Source organism: Lutjanus erythropterus, chromosome 10 (genome assembly GCF_056507025.1).
Source record: "Lutjanus erythropterus isolate fLutEry1 chromosome 10, fLutEry1.hap2, whole genome shotgun sequence".
Classification (NCBI taxonomy): domain Eukaryota; kingdom Metazoa; phylum Chordata; class Actinopteri; order Lutjaniformes; family Lutjanidae; genus Lutjanus; species Lutjanus erythropterus.
This window is the reverse complement of record NC_139326.1, coordinates 19,352,849-19,370,036: the sequence shown is the minus strand read 5'-3', so window position 1 is coordinate 19,370,036 and position 17,188 is coordinate 19,352,849. Positions and strand designations below refer to the sequence as shown.

General features: G+C 39.2%; 1 protein-coding gene across 1 annotated transcript in view; it reads right to left on the bottom strand.

Moving 5' to 3' along the window:
* kcnip3a (Kv channel interacting protein 3a, calsenilin) overlaps positions 1–17,188 on the bottom strand; it is a 57,387-nt gene that overhangs the window by 27,893 nt on the left and 12,306 nt on the right. Inside the window, exon 2 of the mRNA XM_084728533.1 lies at positions 9,670–9,844. Within this exon, the coding sequence (XP_084584659.1) occupies positions 9,670–9,844 (175 nt within the window). The remainder of the gene's footprint in view (positions 1–9,669; positions 9,845–17,188) is intronic.

Here is a 17,188-nt window from a genome sequence, read left to right as displayed (position 1 = left end):
TGCTATCTCTGCCTTGTCCCCTCAACAGCTCGATATGTTCCAATTAAAACCAAACCCAGTCTCACTTCCATGTGAGATAATCCTCTTTTCATAAAACCACCTCAGCCGGGCAGGTTCAAAGCAAACTTTAGCTGTGTAATTAAAACAGGGACTTCTAAATCAAAGCTATTTTCCCTATCCTTTCCCTCTGCCCTTGTTGGTGCTTTATTCCTCTCATTTCTCTTTATCCAACGCCCAAATACCTCTCTCTTTCACTCTCCTCCCTCCCTCTGTGCGATGCTGAAGGCAGAATTAGGTTTAGGTAATGGATCAGTGGAGACCTGAACCCCTACCTGTGCAGGAATCCATTATGAAAATTCAGACTGGGGGCTGTCAAGAGGAATATACGATGAAGAGAAGCTAAACAAAGCCGGAGGCAAAAGACGGCTGCTTTTACCTCTGCAGAGAACATTCATCATCAAGTCCTGTGTCTCCTGTTGCCTCTGTAAACACTACACCCTGAGGTGTCCTCACCTATCTGCACAAACTTGAGGAGAATCTGGGACAGAGGAAACAGCAGGGACTAACAGACAGAATGGGACTGATGATCAACATTTTTTTTAAAAAAAGAAAGTGAAGAGAGGAGTGACTGTGGGTATTAACAGGAAACTGTGGGGATCAAGAGTGAGGGAGTGCTGATTCAGCTGGTGGTGGTTTGATGATGTTTGTTGGATGAAAGGACACAGCAGCAGGAGGACAGAGGATAGACTTACATCTAATCAATGATGGACGGAAGGACATACAGACTGACTCAAGAAGGACAGACTGGTAAAAAGATGAATAGAACAGTCATAAAAATAAAAATCTTAATTTGAAAAATTAAGTGCCAATGAGCGGACAGCCCAGAAAAGTTTACTTCACTGACACTCAGAAGTCTAATTTACCTTACGAATAAGCAGAAAGAAAATGATCAAAACAAATGAGAAAGCACTTCTTAAATCTAAAGCCGACACCAAAATAAGGCACACTTCTTCCTTAAGGTACAAAAGTTTTGTGATTAAAAACAAGAACTAATAAAATCCCAAATTAAACTTCAACCCAGATTTATTAATCTTGGGCATTCCTTTAAGAAATCAAATGGTAGAAAATAAATGTTTTTATTAAGGGCCATTTTAACAGTCAAGTAGAATTATTGCCTCACAGTAAAATGCCTCCGTCAACCAGTCAGGCTGCTGTTTACATCCATATCTGTTCAGACTCTTTTAATATATGAAGTGATATACACGACTTCATCATTTTATCGTATTTGACTTTTGTGTGAAATTTTGTCATGAGCAGCACATGAAATCTGGGGTTATGGCCAAAAACGTGTTTTTTGAGGTCACAGTGACCTTGACCTCTAAATTCTAATCACTTCATCCTCGAGTCCAAGTGGAGCTTAAAACAAATTTGAAGGAATTCCCTAGAGGCCTTTCTGAGATATCACGTTCACGAAAAAAGGACAGACGTGAAGTAGCAGTGACCTTTGACCTGGAAAATTTCTAATCAGTTAATCCCTGAGTTAAAGGATGTTTATACCAAATTTGATATTGCATTCACAAAAATGCGACAGATGGACAACCCTAAAACACAAAACCTCTGGCCACAGCTCAGAGGCATGACAGCAAAAATCCAATGCACATATTTTTTTTTCTCAAATGTGTAGTTTTCTGTGAAGCTCTTTGAAGCTCTTGAACAACTGTTTAAATGAAACCATCTAAGAAGTTATGAGGATAATTGTCTCTTTGGTGTAAGTACTAACAACACATACTCATCTGAAACTATACAACAGCGATAGCGAAGCTTATTATATATTTTTTAATGCACTCTTATTTTAGTAACTGCAGCTGTCAGATAAATGTAATGGAGTGAAAAGTACAATATTTCCATCTGAAATGTACACTGACAAGTTAATGTTGATAAACCAGTTACCTTGAAAAAAGTAAGTACAGTAAATACAACTCTCAGTCTTAGTTACGTCTTCTCTCTATCTATTTGTTAAGTTTACTTTAAATTTAGTTGCACCTACTTAATTATGAAGATGTTCCAACTTATAAATGGCAAGTGAAACTAATCTATTCTTAATAAGTGTAGTGTTGTATGAGTATTAAATAGCATAAAATAGAAATACTCAAGTATGTACTTATGCAGTTACTCTCGATATTCACTGAATGGACACTTTGCCACAGATAACAGGAATTAAAACATACAATATATACACAGATTTTTTGAAACGATATACAACCATTAACAGTAAATTAACCCCCCCTCAACATATTTGTTGGCACAGTCAAAAATACCATTTCTATCAATGACAGCTATTTATAAAATAAAGATGAAAAAATACCTTGAACTAGTGTCCCGGTGATGAAGCCAAAGAAGCAGCGCAGCAGCTTGGTGATCTCATTTTGACATTCTGCCTTGCATGTATTCATCCTCTAAACTTTAACTACCTGAACAACCAGCACCAAAGTGTGGGGGGAAAAAAAAAAACAGGACAAAATCGGAAAATGCAGCAGTCTCACAAGATAAGACCACTCAAAACATCCCACAAAGGGGAAGAAATCAAAGAAAAGCTATCAGGAGAGGTTTCACCCAAAAAAATCACACAGAGGAAAAAGAAGAAAGACGCCCTATGCTGAGTCAAGTTGGACAGATTTTAGAGAAAAAAACTCCCAGAGGATGTTTCCTTGGTCTGATGTTGTCTGTTTCCTTTTAGATAACACTTGAAAGCTCCTTTTTAAACTGGTGTCCCAGTTTGCTTACAGGTGATGTTCACTCCCTCCTCCTCCTCCTCCTCTTCTTCTTCTTCTCTCCTCTGTCACTTGTTTCTCTCCTCTGCCCTTGTCGCCTGCGAGGAGGTGAACTGAATCGCATGATGTTGGGTCCGTCCTGCAGCTCCGGTCGTTTCATATGACCGACCCTGACAAACCACAACACACCACACTGACACCCGTTAACACTCCTCCTGTTTCAGCCTTCATCAGGCCACGGCAGCGCATGGTCACCGGGACACGCTCGCCCTCTGAAGTTCATTTGACTTTCTCTGACAGACGGGCAGAAGTCACACAGAGAAGAGGAAGAAGAAGAAGAAGAAGTAGGAGAAGAAGAAGAAGAAGCTGGTGCAGAAATATTTCATAGTTCAGTGTAGAAACCAAATCTCACTGCTCGACTTTCCTCCCTCCCTCCTTTGTCTCTCTTCCATATCTAATCCGACTCATGTTACACTTTTCATATAACAGTCACTCATATCTCATCCTCTTTTTCTCTCAGTTTCCCCCATATGGCCTCATTATCTCGCTCTTCTTCTATGGTATGGGGGTTACTTTTAATTCAGAGATTAAACTTTGTGCTGAGTGTAATTTCTTACTATAAAGCGAAAAACTTTGCCATACTCATCTCACAACGATAGCACTGGAGTGGGGCTGTATGTCTGACAGCTTCTACATTTGTGGGTTAGAATGGAAATCAATCTTTAGTCGATTAATTCTAGCAAATATTTTTATAATCAGTTAATTGTTTAAGTCAATAGTCAAGCAAAAAGTGTACCGGTTCCAGCTACTCAAATGTAAAGACTGGTTGTTTTTCAGTTTTATATCTCTATAAATGAAATATCTTGAGCTCTGGCCTATAAGTTGTGCAAAACAAGCAGTTTGAAGATGTCACTTTAGGCTGTGAAAAACAGCGATGAGCATTTTGTGCCGTTTTGGGAGATTTTAAAGACCGAACCAAGGATTTTAAATCGGTGTACCTGGGGTTACTTCTTCAGTTGCCAGGGGGTGGGCGTGGGAAGATTATGGAGGAGCTCAGCCAAAATTAAAGAGCAGATATTATGACTTGGAAGAAAAACATATATCAAGATATTTTTGGAAAATAAACACACAGATATCCTTACAAATTGGTGTGAAGTTATTTAATGCCACTGTAACTAAACCTGCTGTAGGCTGAGTGCGAGACTAGAAAACGACTCTACTTCTCACTTCATTTATGGCCTCAGTTAACAGTTTTCTAATGAAAAAATGGTCTCAATCCCTTGTTTCAAGTCTTCCTCTATACAGCACGATGTTCATTTTGTAAATTACAGTCCAATTTAGAGTAAAATAGATGATAAAGCAGCTATGTTTTATATGACATGGCTTCTTTGTGACTGACAATTCACTAACACATTCCTCTATAGCTTGTCCAAATACGGTCTCTCCTAACTCCAAATAACTAAGATGGCGACCCCCATAATGCCAGATTTGAGGCTTCAAATGTGCCATATCACAGTAAGTGAACACTTGGTCGTTTGTAATACCTGAACTCTACCTTCTGCAATGGATAGCGGTGAAAACTAGTTTTCAAGCAAGCAGAAAAGTCAAAATAGATTCCTAAAAGCTTCTGCCACTATAAGTAGTAGTAATGCAAATGCAAACTTTATCAGACCTACAGAAATAGAAGAAAAACTGAAAATCACTTGTATGAAAAAATACTGTATATGTATTTACTATTATAAGTATTAATACTGTTAATACAATTAAAACTTTGTCCATTCAAACAAGCAGATTTGTAATATTGCAGTGGTATCAGTGCAATGGTACTTCAAAAACTCTGAGTTTCCCCCAACGCACCCTCATTTCCCTGAGAGATTTAAGATCACAGCCACCAGGAAAAGGTTTTAAAATGTTGTGAAGAAGCCTTTTCCTGCTTTCCGCTGCCGGGAATATAATTCAATAGAGGAATTCAAAAAATCCTTCCTTTTTCTTCTCTCTTAAGTGACATTTGGAGATTATGGTGCTGATCATCAGCCATTACATTCCTGTCTAATCATGGACTTATGTTGCAAGTCATTCCTCCTCTATCTCACTCATCATTTCCTTTCATCACTGTCCAAGAAAGGCAGACATTTTGAAAAACACAGGCAGATTTAAAGCTGCTGACTCTTAATAATATCAAAATCATTGCTAAAAGGCATGATGGATAATTTATATGTATTTGAAGAATGTGAGATCATCCGGTCATTAAACTCCAGAAACAACAGCAAGGACATAACCTCAGCTTTTTCCATGATTGATTGATTAAGTGGAAAATAACTGACAGATCAATCGATCATTGGTTGAGCAGCAGGTCAGAATAGCATCCACATAAGGCCTGACCTGCAGACACAGCATCCCCACTCTCAGTTTCTCCTCCTGTCAACACCGCCAGCATCCTCTCTGCCTCTGCTCACTTTATCCTCCACAAACCCTCAGCTGTAGTTCTTCATGTCCAGCAGTCTATCAAACTGAGTAGTTATCCTGCTCCTGTCTATCTCAAACCCTGCACGCTGTCTCAACCTCTCCACATCCAAACTAAACCACAGCAACTGCTCCGACACCACCTCCAGCACCACCCCACCCCTCTCTGATACACATCTCCATCTCTGCGCTGCTATTTTTAGCCGCTGACCATTATCGAGGTGAGGGCTTGCCCACCGACAATGAACAATCTCTCCTCCCCTTGGCATTACTGAGATGAAATAGATCCCATCACAGCCCTGATTTTCTTTCTCTCTCTGTCACTGTTTTTTTTTACTCACTGTGCTCCTGTTTCACCTGCACAAAGAGCCCTCTCAACAATTTCTGCAACCAAAGACAGAAAAAAAAACCTGAAGACCTGATAAAGGTAATCTGTTAAAGGCTGATTGTATTTGTTAGTGTGTCACTGAAAGTTAGTCATTAATGAAGCAGAAAATAACTGATTTATGAATAAAAGGGGTTTACAAATTCTACTGTTTTTGAAAGAATTTGCAATATACTTCATATTCTTCTAACAGAGTCAGTTATTTAGATATCAAAGCATGTTTCCAATCGCTACCTTTTGTGGAGATTATGATTTTTTTTGATATGACAACATCACCTTATTAACCAGCATTTGGGGAAAAAAAAGTATGACATCTAGTGGCAGTGAATGTCAAATTTAGATCCTTTAAAATTAAATTTGCATCCAAGATGAACCACCTAACCCCACTACCAATAAGTAAATGTAATTCAGGTACACAAGGACATTTGTGGGAAGGCACAGTTATTATTAATGTTATCTATAATTATTTGATGTAGGGTTGTATGAGGTGGTTCCTGGTCAGCACACCCCCAGACTGGAGAAGAAGAGAGGAGTACCAGCGCAAGAGCTAAGCAATGACCTGCTATAAACAGGGTCAGCATTAAAAAGGTATTGTAATCACTTTTATAAACGTCCACCAAAAAAAAAAAAAGATCAGTTTAAGGGTGCAATATATCAAGAATATTTTCACTGATTTACTAGACAGCCTTTTCTAACAGGAAACCACAAGCCAAATATCACTCTCTCTAAACAAACAACACTGACCTTGATGTTATAAAAATTACTTTGGGGAATCCGACTTATCCTTTTAAAACACCAAAGTTACACAATAACACAAACTAACAGACTGAGGCAGCAGTAGACCAGCAACTCCTGTGCAAGCTACAATTACTGATTTTGCCTATAGAATTTGGTTGGTTCGGAAAGAGTGGTATCTGGCTTCTATAATGGTGGTTTCCTATCAGAAAAGGTTGTGAAATGGTAAAGTAAGTGAAAATATTCTAAATAATTCAACTTTTTGAAGTGGCTAAAATACCTTTTATTGTTGACCCTGTCCACAGCAGTAAATTGATTAGCTTCTGTGCTGGTACTCCTCTCTGCTTTTCCAAACTGGGGCGTGCTGACCGGCATCTACTATAGGTATACTGACTATCAATAAGTATCTCATACAACCCAACTTCAGTAATCCAAACTATCCCTTTAAATGATAGAAAGAAATCCCTGGACCAAGAATGGATAAATCTGCTGCAAAAACATTTTCCTCATCATTTCCATATAAAGGATTTTAATCGAAGCAGCTTCCAGTAGTGTTTACCTTTAGTTTTTCAAACTTTCAAAAATGTACACAGTTGTCTGTTGTTGCCACTTGGGGCTGCTATTGTGCAAAGTTTCCTTTTGAAGCTGTGGGGGGAAAAACATGCTGCTGGTGCCAAGGACAGAAGAGAAGAGATACCCACCTGATACTGAGTGTGAGTGTGTTTGATAAACAGAACTGCGTGATAAGCCATGAAACGAGGTCTTATACGGCCAGGTCTCATGCTCACATTTCAGTGACCTGCTAGAGTACCATTACATGGTACATGAGGCTGAGCTGGCCACCTCATTTGGTTTAATTAAATCTCTCTGGTGCCTGAGGTAATGTTTGCTTTTTAATGAATGTGGGCTGTATTTAAACCCTTAAAATTGTGTTTAGATCCAACAAAGCACCATTTTTTTCTGCTTTTTCTTCACACAAATCAGTTTCAAGGAGGTTAGGAGGAGGATATAGCAGGTAGGACAGGAAACCAAGAGGTAGGGATGACAGCAAGAAATAGGAAACAAGATGAGGAGGAAGGGACAAGAAGTGATAGGAAAAGACACCCGGAGGTAATAAAGAAAGGAAAGAGACAGGGAAGGACAGAAGCAAATAGGAGAAGAAGGGAAATAGATAGTAAAGTGCAGGTGAGAAGGCATAGATAGACAGATAGAAATTGAGAAGGCGACAAGGACAATAGGTAGTGAAGGAAAACAAGGGGCAGGCAAGGACAAGAAGAAGGTATGAGACCAAGGAGGTAGTGAAGGAGTGAATGAGGAAAAATAGGGGAGGAAACAAGGAGTTAGTGAGCGAAAAGCAGAGAAGAGAGTGTAGAAGTAGAAGTATCGAAGGAGACAAGTAGATAATGAAGGAAAAGAGAAGGCAGGAAAGGACTGGAAGAAGTAGGGAAGCAGACAAGTGGATAAGGAAAGAAAGAGGGAGACCAGAAAGGACAAGAGGAAGTGGGGAAGGAAACAAGTAGGCAGTGAAATGAAGTGGTGGGAATGGACATGAAAAGTCAGGGATCATGAAGGGAAGGAGAAGTCAAGAAAGGTCAGAGAGAAGAGGAAACTAGAAAGAAACTAGGAGATTATGAAGGAAAATCAGGTGGCACAAAAGAATAGAAGAAAGAGAAAGAGACAAGTAGGTACCAAAGGAAAGGAGAGGATGCATCAATAGACAGAAAGAAGTAGGGAAAGAAACAAGGAGTCAATGAAGGAAGAGTGTGCAAAAAAGTACATGGAGAAGAAGGGGAGGCAAGGAATTATGCTGTCTTCAAATGGAAATCATTAATTCATGATTATAGCATGGGAGGTCGTGTGCACGACTCCTGTACTCTGAGATATCAGAAAATTTCCACTTACAATGTCATGCATACCTCAAGAGGTGGCTTTCATGTGAACTCTTCTCATGAACATGGTAAACACGACAACATTCAAAGGCGGCATTAGTCAAGGATAAGAGGAGACATGCGGGTAGTGAAGAAAAAGAAAAGGCAGTACAGAACAGGGAAAAACAGGGAAGAAAACAAGTGAAGGGAAGGAGAAGGCAGAGGACAGGGAGAAGTAGAGAAGGAGTCAAAGAGGTAGTGAAGAAAACAAGTAGCAAGACGAGAAAGGAAACAGCAGGGAAGGAAGCAAGGAGTTAGTAAAGAAGCGGATGTGACAGGGAAGGAAAGAAAGAGGTAGGAAAGGAAGTCATGATGGGAGGGGGAAGGAAGGGAAGCAAAGAAGAGGAGAAGGGAGAGGGAAAGGATGACTGAGGAAATCAGTTCAAGATTTTCTTGTTTCTTGTTATATAAAAACAATGAATCTATTCATTGTTTAATTTTAGGAAACAGTTGCATATTATGCCTTTAAAATGTTGTTTATTTGCAGCAGCGCAAACAGAATAATGGAGTTACTTCTGCTCGGTCCGCCTTCAAGCAGGTAACCATGGAAAGGTACTGTATAACGACTCACATGTGATAATAACACATCTGTAAAAATATGAGGATGAGAAACAAATATGAGCTCAGTTGGTAGAGTGTGCGCTCCATGTACTGAGCCTGTCAGTCCTCTGCAGCAGCCACGGAGTCGATTCCAGCACGTGGTCCTTTGCTGAATCTCATCCCCGACTTTCCCTCCCCCCTTTACTGTCTTCTCTACAGCTGTCGTATCCCAACAAAGGCACAAATGTACACTTGAAAAAAGCTGCTGCTGTCAGCTTAGCAGAGAGACTTAATGCTTTCATTCATAAACACTTGTTACTCTCTCTCCCTGCAGGCAAAAGATTAATTGTGCACAATCACATCTGGACCACTGGGTGGAGCACTGAGACTAAGTCCATGAACAAACCAGGACTGGAGGCCAGTCCACGCAACATACTGGCTCTAGGAAAAAAAACATTCAGGAAGTCCTGATAAGTCTTTTAGTTGTTCTGTTTTTATTTCACCAGAAATGTGTGCATGTGTAGATGTGTGCTTGTGAAAAGCATGAAGAGGCACAGAGGAGGAAGTGAGGTGTTTCAGGTCTGTGTGGAGATTATTAATGGTGTAGTGAGGATGTGGAGATGTTTGATAAATGAGTGTATGTAAATAAATGATCTCTGGGTATTTGACCCTGCGGTTAATGAGTCAGTCTTGCCCACAGGGACCCCAGGAGGCCAGGAGAGGTCCATCCAGTCAATTCAGTGATCAATTCAAACACTGTTAGTCACACTTGTTGTGCATTCACCACATCATCAGTCTCACCAACACATCACACTCACTCATGATTGGTTTACCCCCCCCTACTCACCTTTGTCCTGTGGCTGTGTGCTGGCGATGATCCATTTGACCAGGCAGCACTTCATCAGAGCTTTCCGAGAGAACCTCGGCTTCTGCCACTTCCCAGAATCCTTCACTCTACCTGGCGCAGGCTCCACGCCGTTGGCATCTCCCAGCAGGCTGCCATCGACTACCTTGCCATCCGCCTGAAGGGAAGGGAAGGAGGGGAGGAGGGAGGGAGGAAGGAGAGTGAGATCGAGTCGATATGGAAATTAAACAAACCAGGCTGAGATCTTCAAATTAAGCAGATTATGTGTGTGCCTGAAAAATATGATTAGCCTCTGATCTGGAGGGTTTTGATGAACACTTTAAAGAGGTTCAAAAAAAGTTCAGTTCAACAGATTAGTCATATTTTATTAGTTATTTTTAATTATCAGAGTTTTTGGAAAGTTTACGTCCAAACTTCTGTGCAATAAGTCATCAGTCAAAACCTGTGGCAGATGGACAACTTATCTAAGTTAAAATAACAATGTTCACTGTTAGGACTAGAGTTGTAAATTCATTGGCAACATCAACAATAAGTCAATTAATAAGTCAATTAATTGTACTCTCTTGATTTGTCTCAGTGAGTGAAACCTGTTACATGACATTAATGTGGCCATTTGAGCCACTGTTAATGTAAAAAATATTGTTTAGCAGCTAGGGATGGGCAGATAGTCATTGACCACTGAGTCCTCTACTATTGAGTTCTCACAGAGTTCCCATAGAGTTGTTGCCTAAGTTCTGTTTTTTACATGTGGGAGAGAAAATAAAAAGAAGCTGCTGTTGCTGTTTATTACTTATCGTACTTACTCTATTCTTATTGAATGCAACTATGGTACGGACATGTGGTGTTGAGACAAAGACCGTTTTAGACTCAGCAATGTTATCATTGTCCATCATGATATTTCACTGTGGACATCATTATATGACAATTTGGTAGACACTTCCCGACCCTGTCAGCAGCTTATTGGCTGTAGAGATGTCTCCCTTCTCTCCAGTATAATGGGACTAAATGGCGCTTGGCTTGTGGAGCTGAAAGCATCAAAAGCCAAAGAACATTTGAAAAATTCAACAGCAATGTCTCTTTCCAGAAATCATGACCCAGTTACTCAAGATAATGCACAGAGATTGTTGTGAGTTTTCAGGTGAGGACTATTTTCTTTCCGCAGGAGAATCTACCACTACTACTTTTTTCTACTAGAAAGAAAGTAGTTCCTACATTAAACTGCTCACAACAAGGTCTCTGATTTATCTTGAGTAACCACTTCTGGAAAGAGACACTGGTGTTGAATTTTTCAAATGTATTTTTTGGTGTTTTGAGCACCACAAACCAGGCACCATTTAGTCGCATTATATTGGAGAGAAGGCAGACGTCTCCACAGACAGTATCTCCAAAACTAGGCAACTCCAGATGGATAAATAGCACTACAGGCCAGGAAAAAAACATGTATTTTTGATTCTGGAGTGCATCATTCCTTTAATGTGTTCCTTTTCATGTGTAGAAAAAAAAATCTCCAGTTGTTCCACCAATTAATCGCCACAGTAATAAAGTGTTGGATCCTCGTGTTTGAACATGCATCATACATCACCATCATGTCGTTGCTTCACTCACCATATGGTCTTGGAAATGTTTTAATAAGGATGGATTACAACAGTTTGGCTGCAAGTACAGTAGCTAACAACGATGCACTGACACTGAGCGGATACGGGAAAAAGAAAAAGAGGGAGCTGCCTTGGTTTAGTTTTAGAAAAAGATGATGGTTTGACAAGAGCTGATTTCCACTTCCTCTACAAATCTCTTCTGGTTAAAACATGCAGCCTGAAGATTTAAACCTTGACATCAGCTTTCTATGAAATGAGGGTGGAGGTGAGGTTACTTTAATATTTCAGAGTTAATCACACCTTGAAATATCTTCCCACTCAGAAGAATTAAAAGTCTGTTGCTGCTCATTTTCATATTCAGCTCCAATTTATCATTGTGACTCCTGCTATGCGAGACCAGTCCCCTCCAACTCATTCATATTCAGCATTTATCTCCTTTCATCAGCGGAGATAAACTTGACGTCGAAGTTTTCTTGCTCTAATATATTTTTCAATTTCTTTTCCTTCACATCTTGGCATCATTTCAATTTCTTTAGCAGCAAAATGCTGATTTGATCTGATATGATTTAACGTGAATGTCTTTTCTTAAATTCTCAAGAAGCCCTATTAAACTGCTCCTGCTGGGCGCATGGAAAATACACACACATAAAACACACACATATATATGTGCACACTGGAGCAAGTGTGGGGAGGAAGATGAAAGAGGTGAGCACAGAACAAACAGTAGCTCTGTTTACTCTGTGGGGAGGAGAGGGAAGCAAAGGACGACAGAGGGGGAGAAAGGGAGGGAGATGGGAGGAGGGAGCGTGCACACAGAGGATTTTAAACGGCTATTTGATCCCATGGGAGAGTCTGACCAGGCAAATCCCTTAGTTTAAGGTAGCGAGAGAGTGAATGAGGAAGGGAAAATCCAGAGAAAGAAAAAGATGTGAGGAGAACAAGGTCTGCTCATGTTCTTGGAAGAACTGAAGTCAATTAGCATAATGAATAGTGGCCTATCTGAGAAGAAGAGCAAAGGACGGCCAGAGGACGGAGGGATGGAGGAGGATGGGAGGATAGGGGAGATGAAGATATGAAAGCACTTTGCTCTGGAATACATTTGCAAGGCTATTTCAGTGCATCTTCCACATGAACAGATGGATAAAAAGAGCTAAAGATGAGAGAGGAAAAGGGCGGGAAAGGAGGAAGCGGAGTGAGCATCTGCATAGATGCACGCTCACACAAACACACTGGCACAACATAATGACAACACACCGAAATGGAAAAGAGGTGACGGAAACTATTCCATTTATCCCAACATCTATTTATTCACAGATCAACAGTGGCACAGGCGAGAGGAGTAATGCGAGAAAAGGCATGAGGAATGAGCTCAGTGGTGACTGGAGTACTCAGAAACGTAAATTAGAAGAAAGAATTGTTTTTCAATGTGGGTTTTCAGTATAAATCACAGATTGGAAAGAGGAGGCCGCGAGACAAACAGATGCAGACAGACGCAGTGTAAACACAAGGAAATTCAGCGCTACATTAGTTGTTTATTCACGGACCAATGGACACACAGGCATACCCACAATCATAAGGCACACATACACCCACAGACACACACACATACAGACAAACACACTCAGAGTTTCAACTAGTATTTTTTTTATCTTATGTTGCCTCTCAACGCTTCAGCGAGCTTTGTCCTGGGGCAGCACTTCCCTCTTGTAATGTCTGCAACATCTCCTGAACCACACACACACGCACATACACACACATACACAAGCACACACATACACAGGCACACATAGACACACACACACCCTATAAGGCAGAGCGTATACCCATAACGCTCAAAGCAAACACAGAGCAGCAACGCGGCGCACATCGCTATGCTCTGCTATAAATTATTAAATATAAGTCGCCCTGTCGTTGGTTCGATGAATGTTGGTTTACATGAAGCGTAAACTCTGGCCTCATTACATGAAGTCTTCACACTGTTGGTCCACTGTACCCAACAAAGAGAGACAGAAACAGAATTCAGACCTAAAAACACATAGTTAAAGAGAAAAATGGACATTTACTGCAACATCAGAAAAATAAAATTCAGTGGTATTAACACTTAACATAAAGATTATCTTTTATCTAAACTTTTATCTGGGAAATACATCTTATTTAGACATCTATTAAATTTCAGTTAAAGTCAGAGTTTAACTCTCTCACACTTATTCTCTCCCTGAATGATGGACTGTCATTTTTGTCATTTTTCATTGATGCAGACAGTTTTAATTTTAAAAAATGCTTCTGGTGCCTTAATTTACGACAAAAATAATGTCTTATTATAAGATTTTGGCTAATTATTAATCTCTGTTTAAGGTACAGATTCTTAAAATCATCTCATAGTCAGCTCAAAGAAGAGTTTCATTTTAAGCAAGTATTTTTTCCAACAAATTAAATTTTTTAAAAACCTGATTTAAGGCCCATTACAGTCTTCAAATTGTGAGATTCATAAGCTTGTTTTCAGAATTCTAGCTAAGCAAAATCGGCCTACCCCATTGGTAGATTTCTTCTTAAAATAAGACCATTTAATTATATTTTAGAATATCTGGCTTCTTTTTCGTAGGGCTGGTTTTTCAGTGTACATTTCATTTTCTTCTTGTGATGGGCTCATTGTATGGTAAAACACAGGCTGAATAAAAGGATTTGTGCAAAATTAAAATGCTTTACAATTAAAATTTTACCCAGAGGTAGAAGTTCTTTATAGAAACAGAGCAGCACTTCCTGCTGCACTACAACCTGTAAGAAGAACAGAAGCTGAAAACCTCATATACCAGGGGGCAACACACTCTCAGTCCAAACCATAAATTCAATATTTGCCTTGGGGGGAAAAGTTGATATTGTAATGGAAGCAGCAAAATATGTCAGAGCCTGAGAGAAAATGACTGGAATAACACATAAAACTCCACTGAACTCAACTTCAAAATCTGACCCCTACTTTTGATTTTATTATCTCTTTTCTTATATTTTGTTACTTGTCCAATCAACTGTCAAACTATATATCATTTCCTCCAAAGTATTATTTTATTTCCTTTATTTTTCAAAGCAGTAGAATGATGTTTTTTGTTCAGCATAAGCTGTAAACACAACACAGACGATAACAGCACTCTGTTATGTTGTTATGGATGAACGTTTTAGTTAACTATTTACACATCCAGTAAATGCAGATCAACATAATTTTAAATCTGGAGCTGTGGACCATCTGATGAATGTATGTCCAGTATTCAGTCTTTTTAGCTCTGTTTTGGTCTCCACCAACTCCTGAGTAAATGACCACTTATTAAGTTTGTTGTACAACTGATGTTTTATAACCGCACCACTTCCATCCCACTGAAATCATTCTGCTTTTTGGAACTAACTCCTCCACCATAATATTGCCATTATCACAATATTAATGTATATAATATTGTAATGTTGCCACTAACAGAATATATTTTTTATCCTATTTTAAAATTTAGAATGATATATCAGACATAATATGATACGACACACCCCTAGTTAGGTGGCGTTTTTCTTACAGTCTGAATAATTATACTTACATTTTAAACGCACTACAATATCCATAGGCAATATTGTATTTAATTGTGGCCATGTCAGTAAAGTAAAGTTAAGTGGGATGGAAAAGAGGAACTCTGATGGAGTAAAAAGGAAGAGGAACAGTGATGGAAAGGGAATAGACAGAAAGAGAGCGCTGTTAGTCTCATAATCTCATATTAGCGGCTGGGAGTTTTCATTAATAAATTATATGTGATTAACATTCTATCAGGCCACAGCAGAGATAAAGCTTGTCTCTCCCTCTCTTATGTTCTGCCATAATGTCCCAGCACACATGTACTCAGACTTTTCCTATGACTCAAACTCAGCCAGCAGAGGTCTATTTGTTCTGCCTGACTGCTTCTTCAAGGTCAAAATGTGCTTAAACATGCCACCAGGGAAAATGCATGAGTCATAGAAGATGTTATTTAAAAAAAAGCACCCCAAAACAGTAATTTCTTGATAATATAGATCTTAATTTACACTAACATTAATTTAACATATTGGCAGGTTTAGGCTGCATTTTATTTAGACAAACTTCTTGTATGACTGCTTTGTGTTTAACATTTAAAGTTTTGTGGAAAAAAAACTGAAGAAATGACAGAAAGGGGAGAGAGAGTGGGGGAATGATATGAAACACAGGTGGGAATCGGAGAATCAAAACCGCAGCCGCTACAGAGGACGCACAGTCTCAGTATGTGGGGCGAACGCTTGACCAACTGAGCTACGAGGCCACCGCACCGGTATTTATATTCATACTGAGCTCTATTAATTTGTAGACTGATGTTTATTGTCGTGGCTCTGTAGCATTTTATATAATCTCAATACAATATTTAATCTCAATACAATATTTAATCTCTCACAACCCCTTTAATCCCCTCATACTATACATCCAATTTTGATACTTAGTTAAATGACTAACACTGCTTTGTGCAAATAAATAAAGAGAAAGGAGATAAACATTTTGATAAAAGTTTTATTTGATTGCAATCTTAGCTGATTGGAACAAGACCCAAAATGGAATTGGCTATTGATTAATCAATTGACTATAAACCCAGACAAGGACTGCAGATGGAAATAAGCTAGAAAGCCAAATGGTACAAAGCATCTTTTCTCTTTCGGAAACTGAAGTATTTTGTACATGGTCCGTGATACAAATAAACTTGGTAAATTAAACTGAGATTAGACTAGGTAATCTAGACACAACAATAGCCATTTGCTGAAAGAGTTTGTTGTTTACCATCTCTGAAATTTAGAAACGGGAATATCACACTCTTTTATACATTTTCTCACAGAACTTTGTCAACTTGAGTTCTAAAACCTGTGAGGACAGCTGAAGCTCACACATTTACAAAAATAACAGATGTAAGCGAGGCCACACATATTGTATGCATCCACAACACATCTACAGACAAGCATTCAGAGCAGTTACATAAAAGCAGACACAAGCGCAGACTATAAATACACACCGAGACGCAAACGCACAGGCATTCCCCCTTTACCTCTGTCACACACAACAACCACCCACATACCCACACTGCAGCATGGTGATACCATATGTAAGCTCAAACAACCCTCAGAACTGGCAGCCAAACAATCCTGGGTTCAATTAAGTGCAGACTTAATCTTTTGCTAAAATTACATGTTTATGTGTTCTGCATGAGACTTTCTGTAGCTTTTCCAAAACCGAAAACACGAGCAGAAGTGTAAGATTGGATTAAACAGTGCGTTTGTCTGCTGAAATATGAGCTATAATCATTAGCATGCCTGACTAATTACCTTACTATAGCATCACAAAGCATTCAAAGAGTTTAGCCTAACATTAGCAGCAAAGTCCTGCCTTTTATAGGAAACTGTTTGAAAATTCAAACAAGTATGTTTGCTAAGCAGTTGAAGGCATACTAAGCAGGATTTTCCTTTAAAAAATAACAAGGTAGAGACAAAGATAAAAATAATCCCTGTCGATCATCACTGACACAATAAAAGTACATTTCGTGACTATTTCACAAACTGCAGTGATGCTGGGTTGGCATGTGTGCGCGCTGTCCAAGAACTAAAACTTGACAAGCAACAGTAACTGAAGGATCACTTTTAGCAGCTAGGTTTCAGAACTACTGGACCGATAGCATTATTAGCTGACAGGTACCAGAAAATGTTTTTTTTTAAAAGGTTATTAAATTTCAAAATAAATCTTTTCTCCCCATCTCATCCCATAAATCCAACCACAAGCTTCCATTCCTTTCTGCGCTCCTTTTCTCTTTCAATATCTATTTATTGTTCAACACTCCTTCATAAAACTCTGAGGAGATCTAATTGATCCACAGGGCTATATTTCA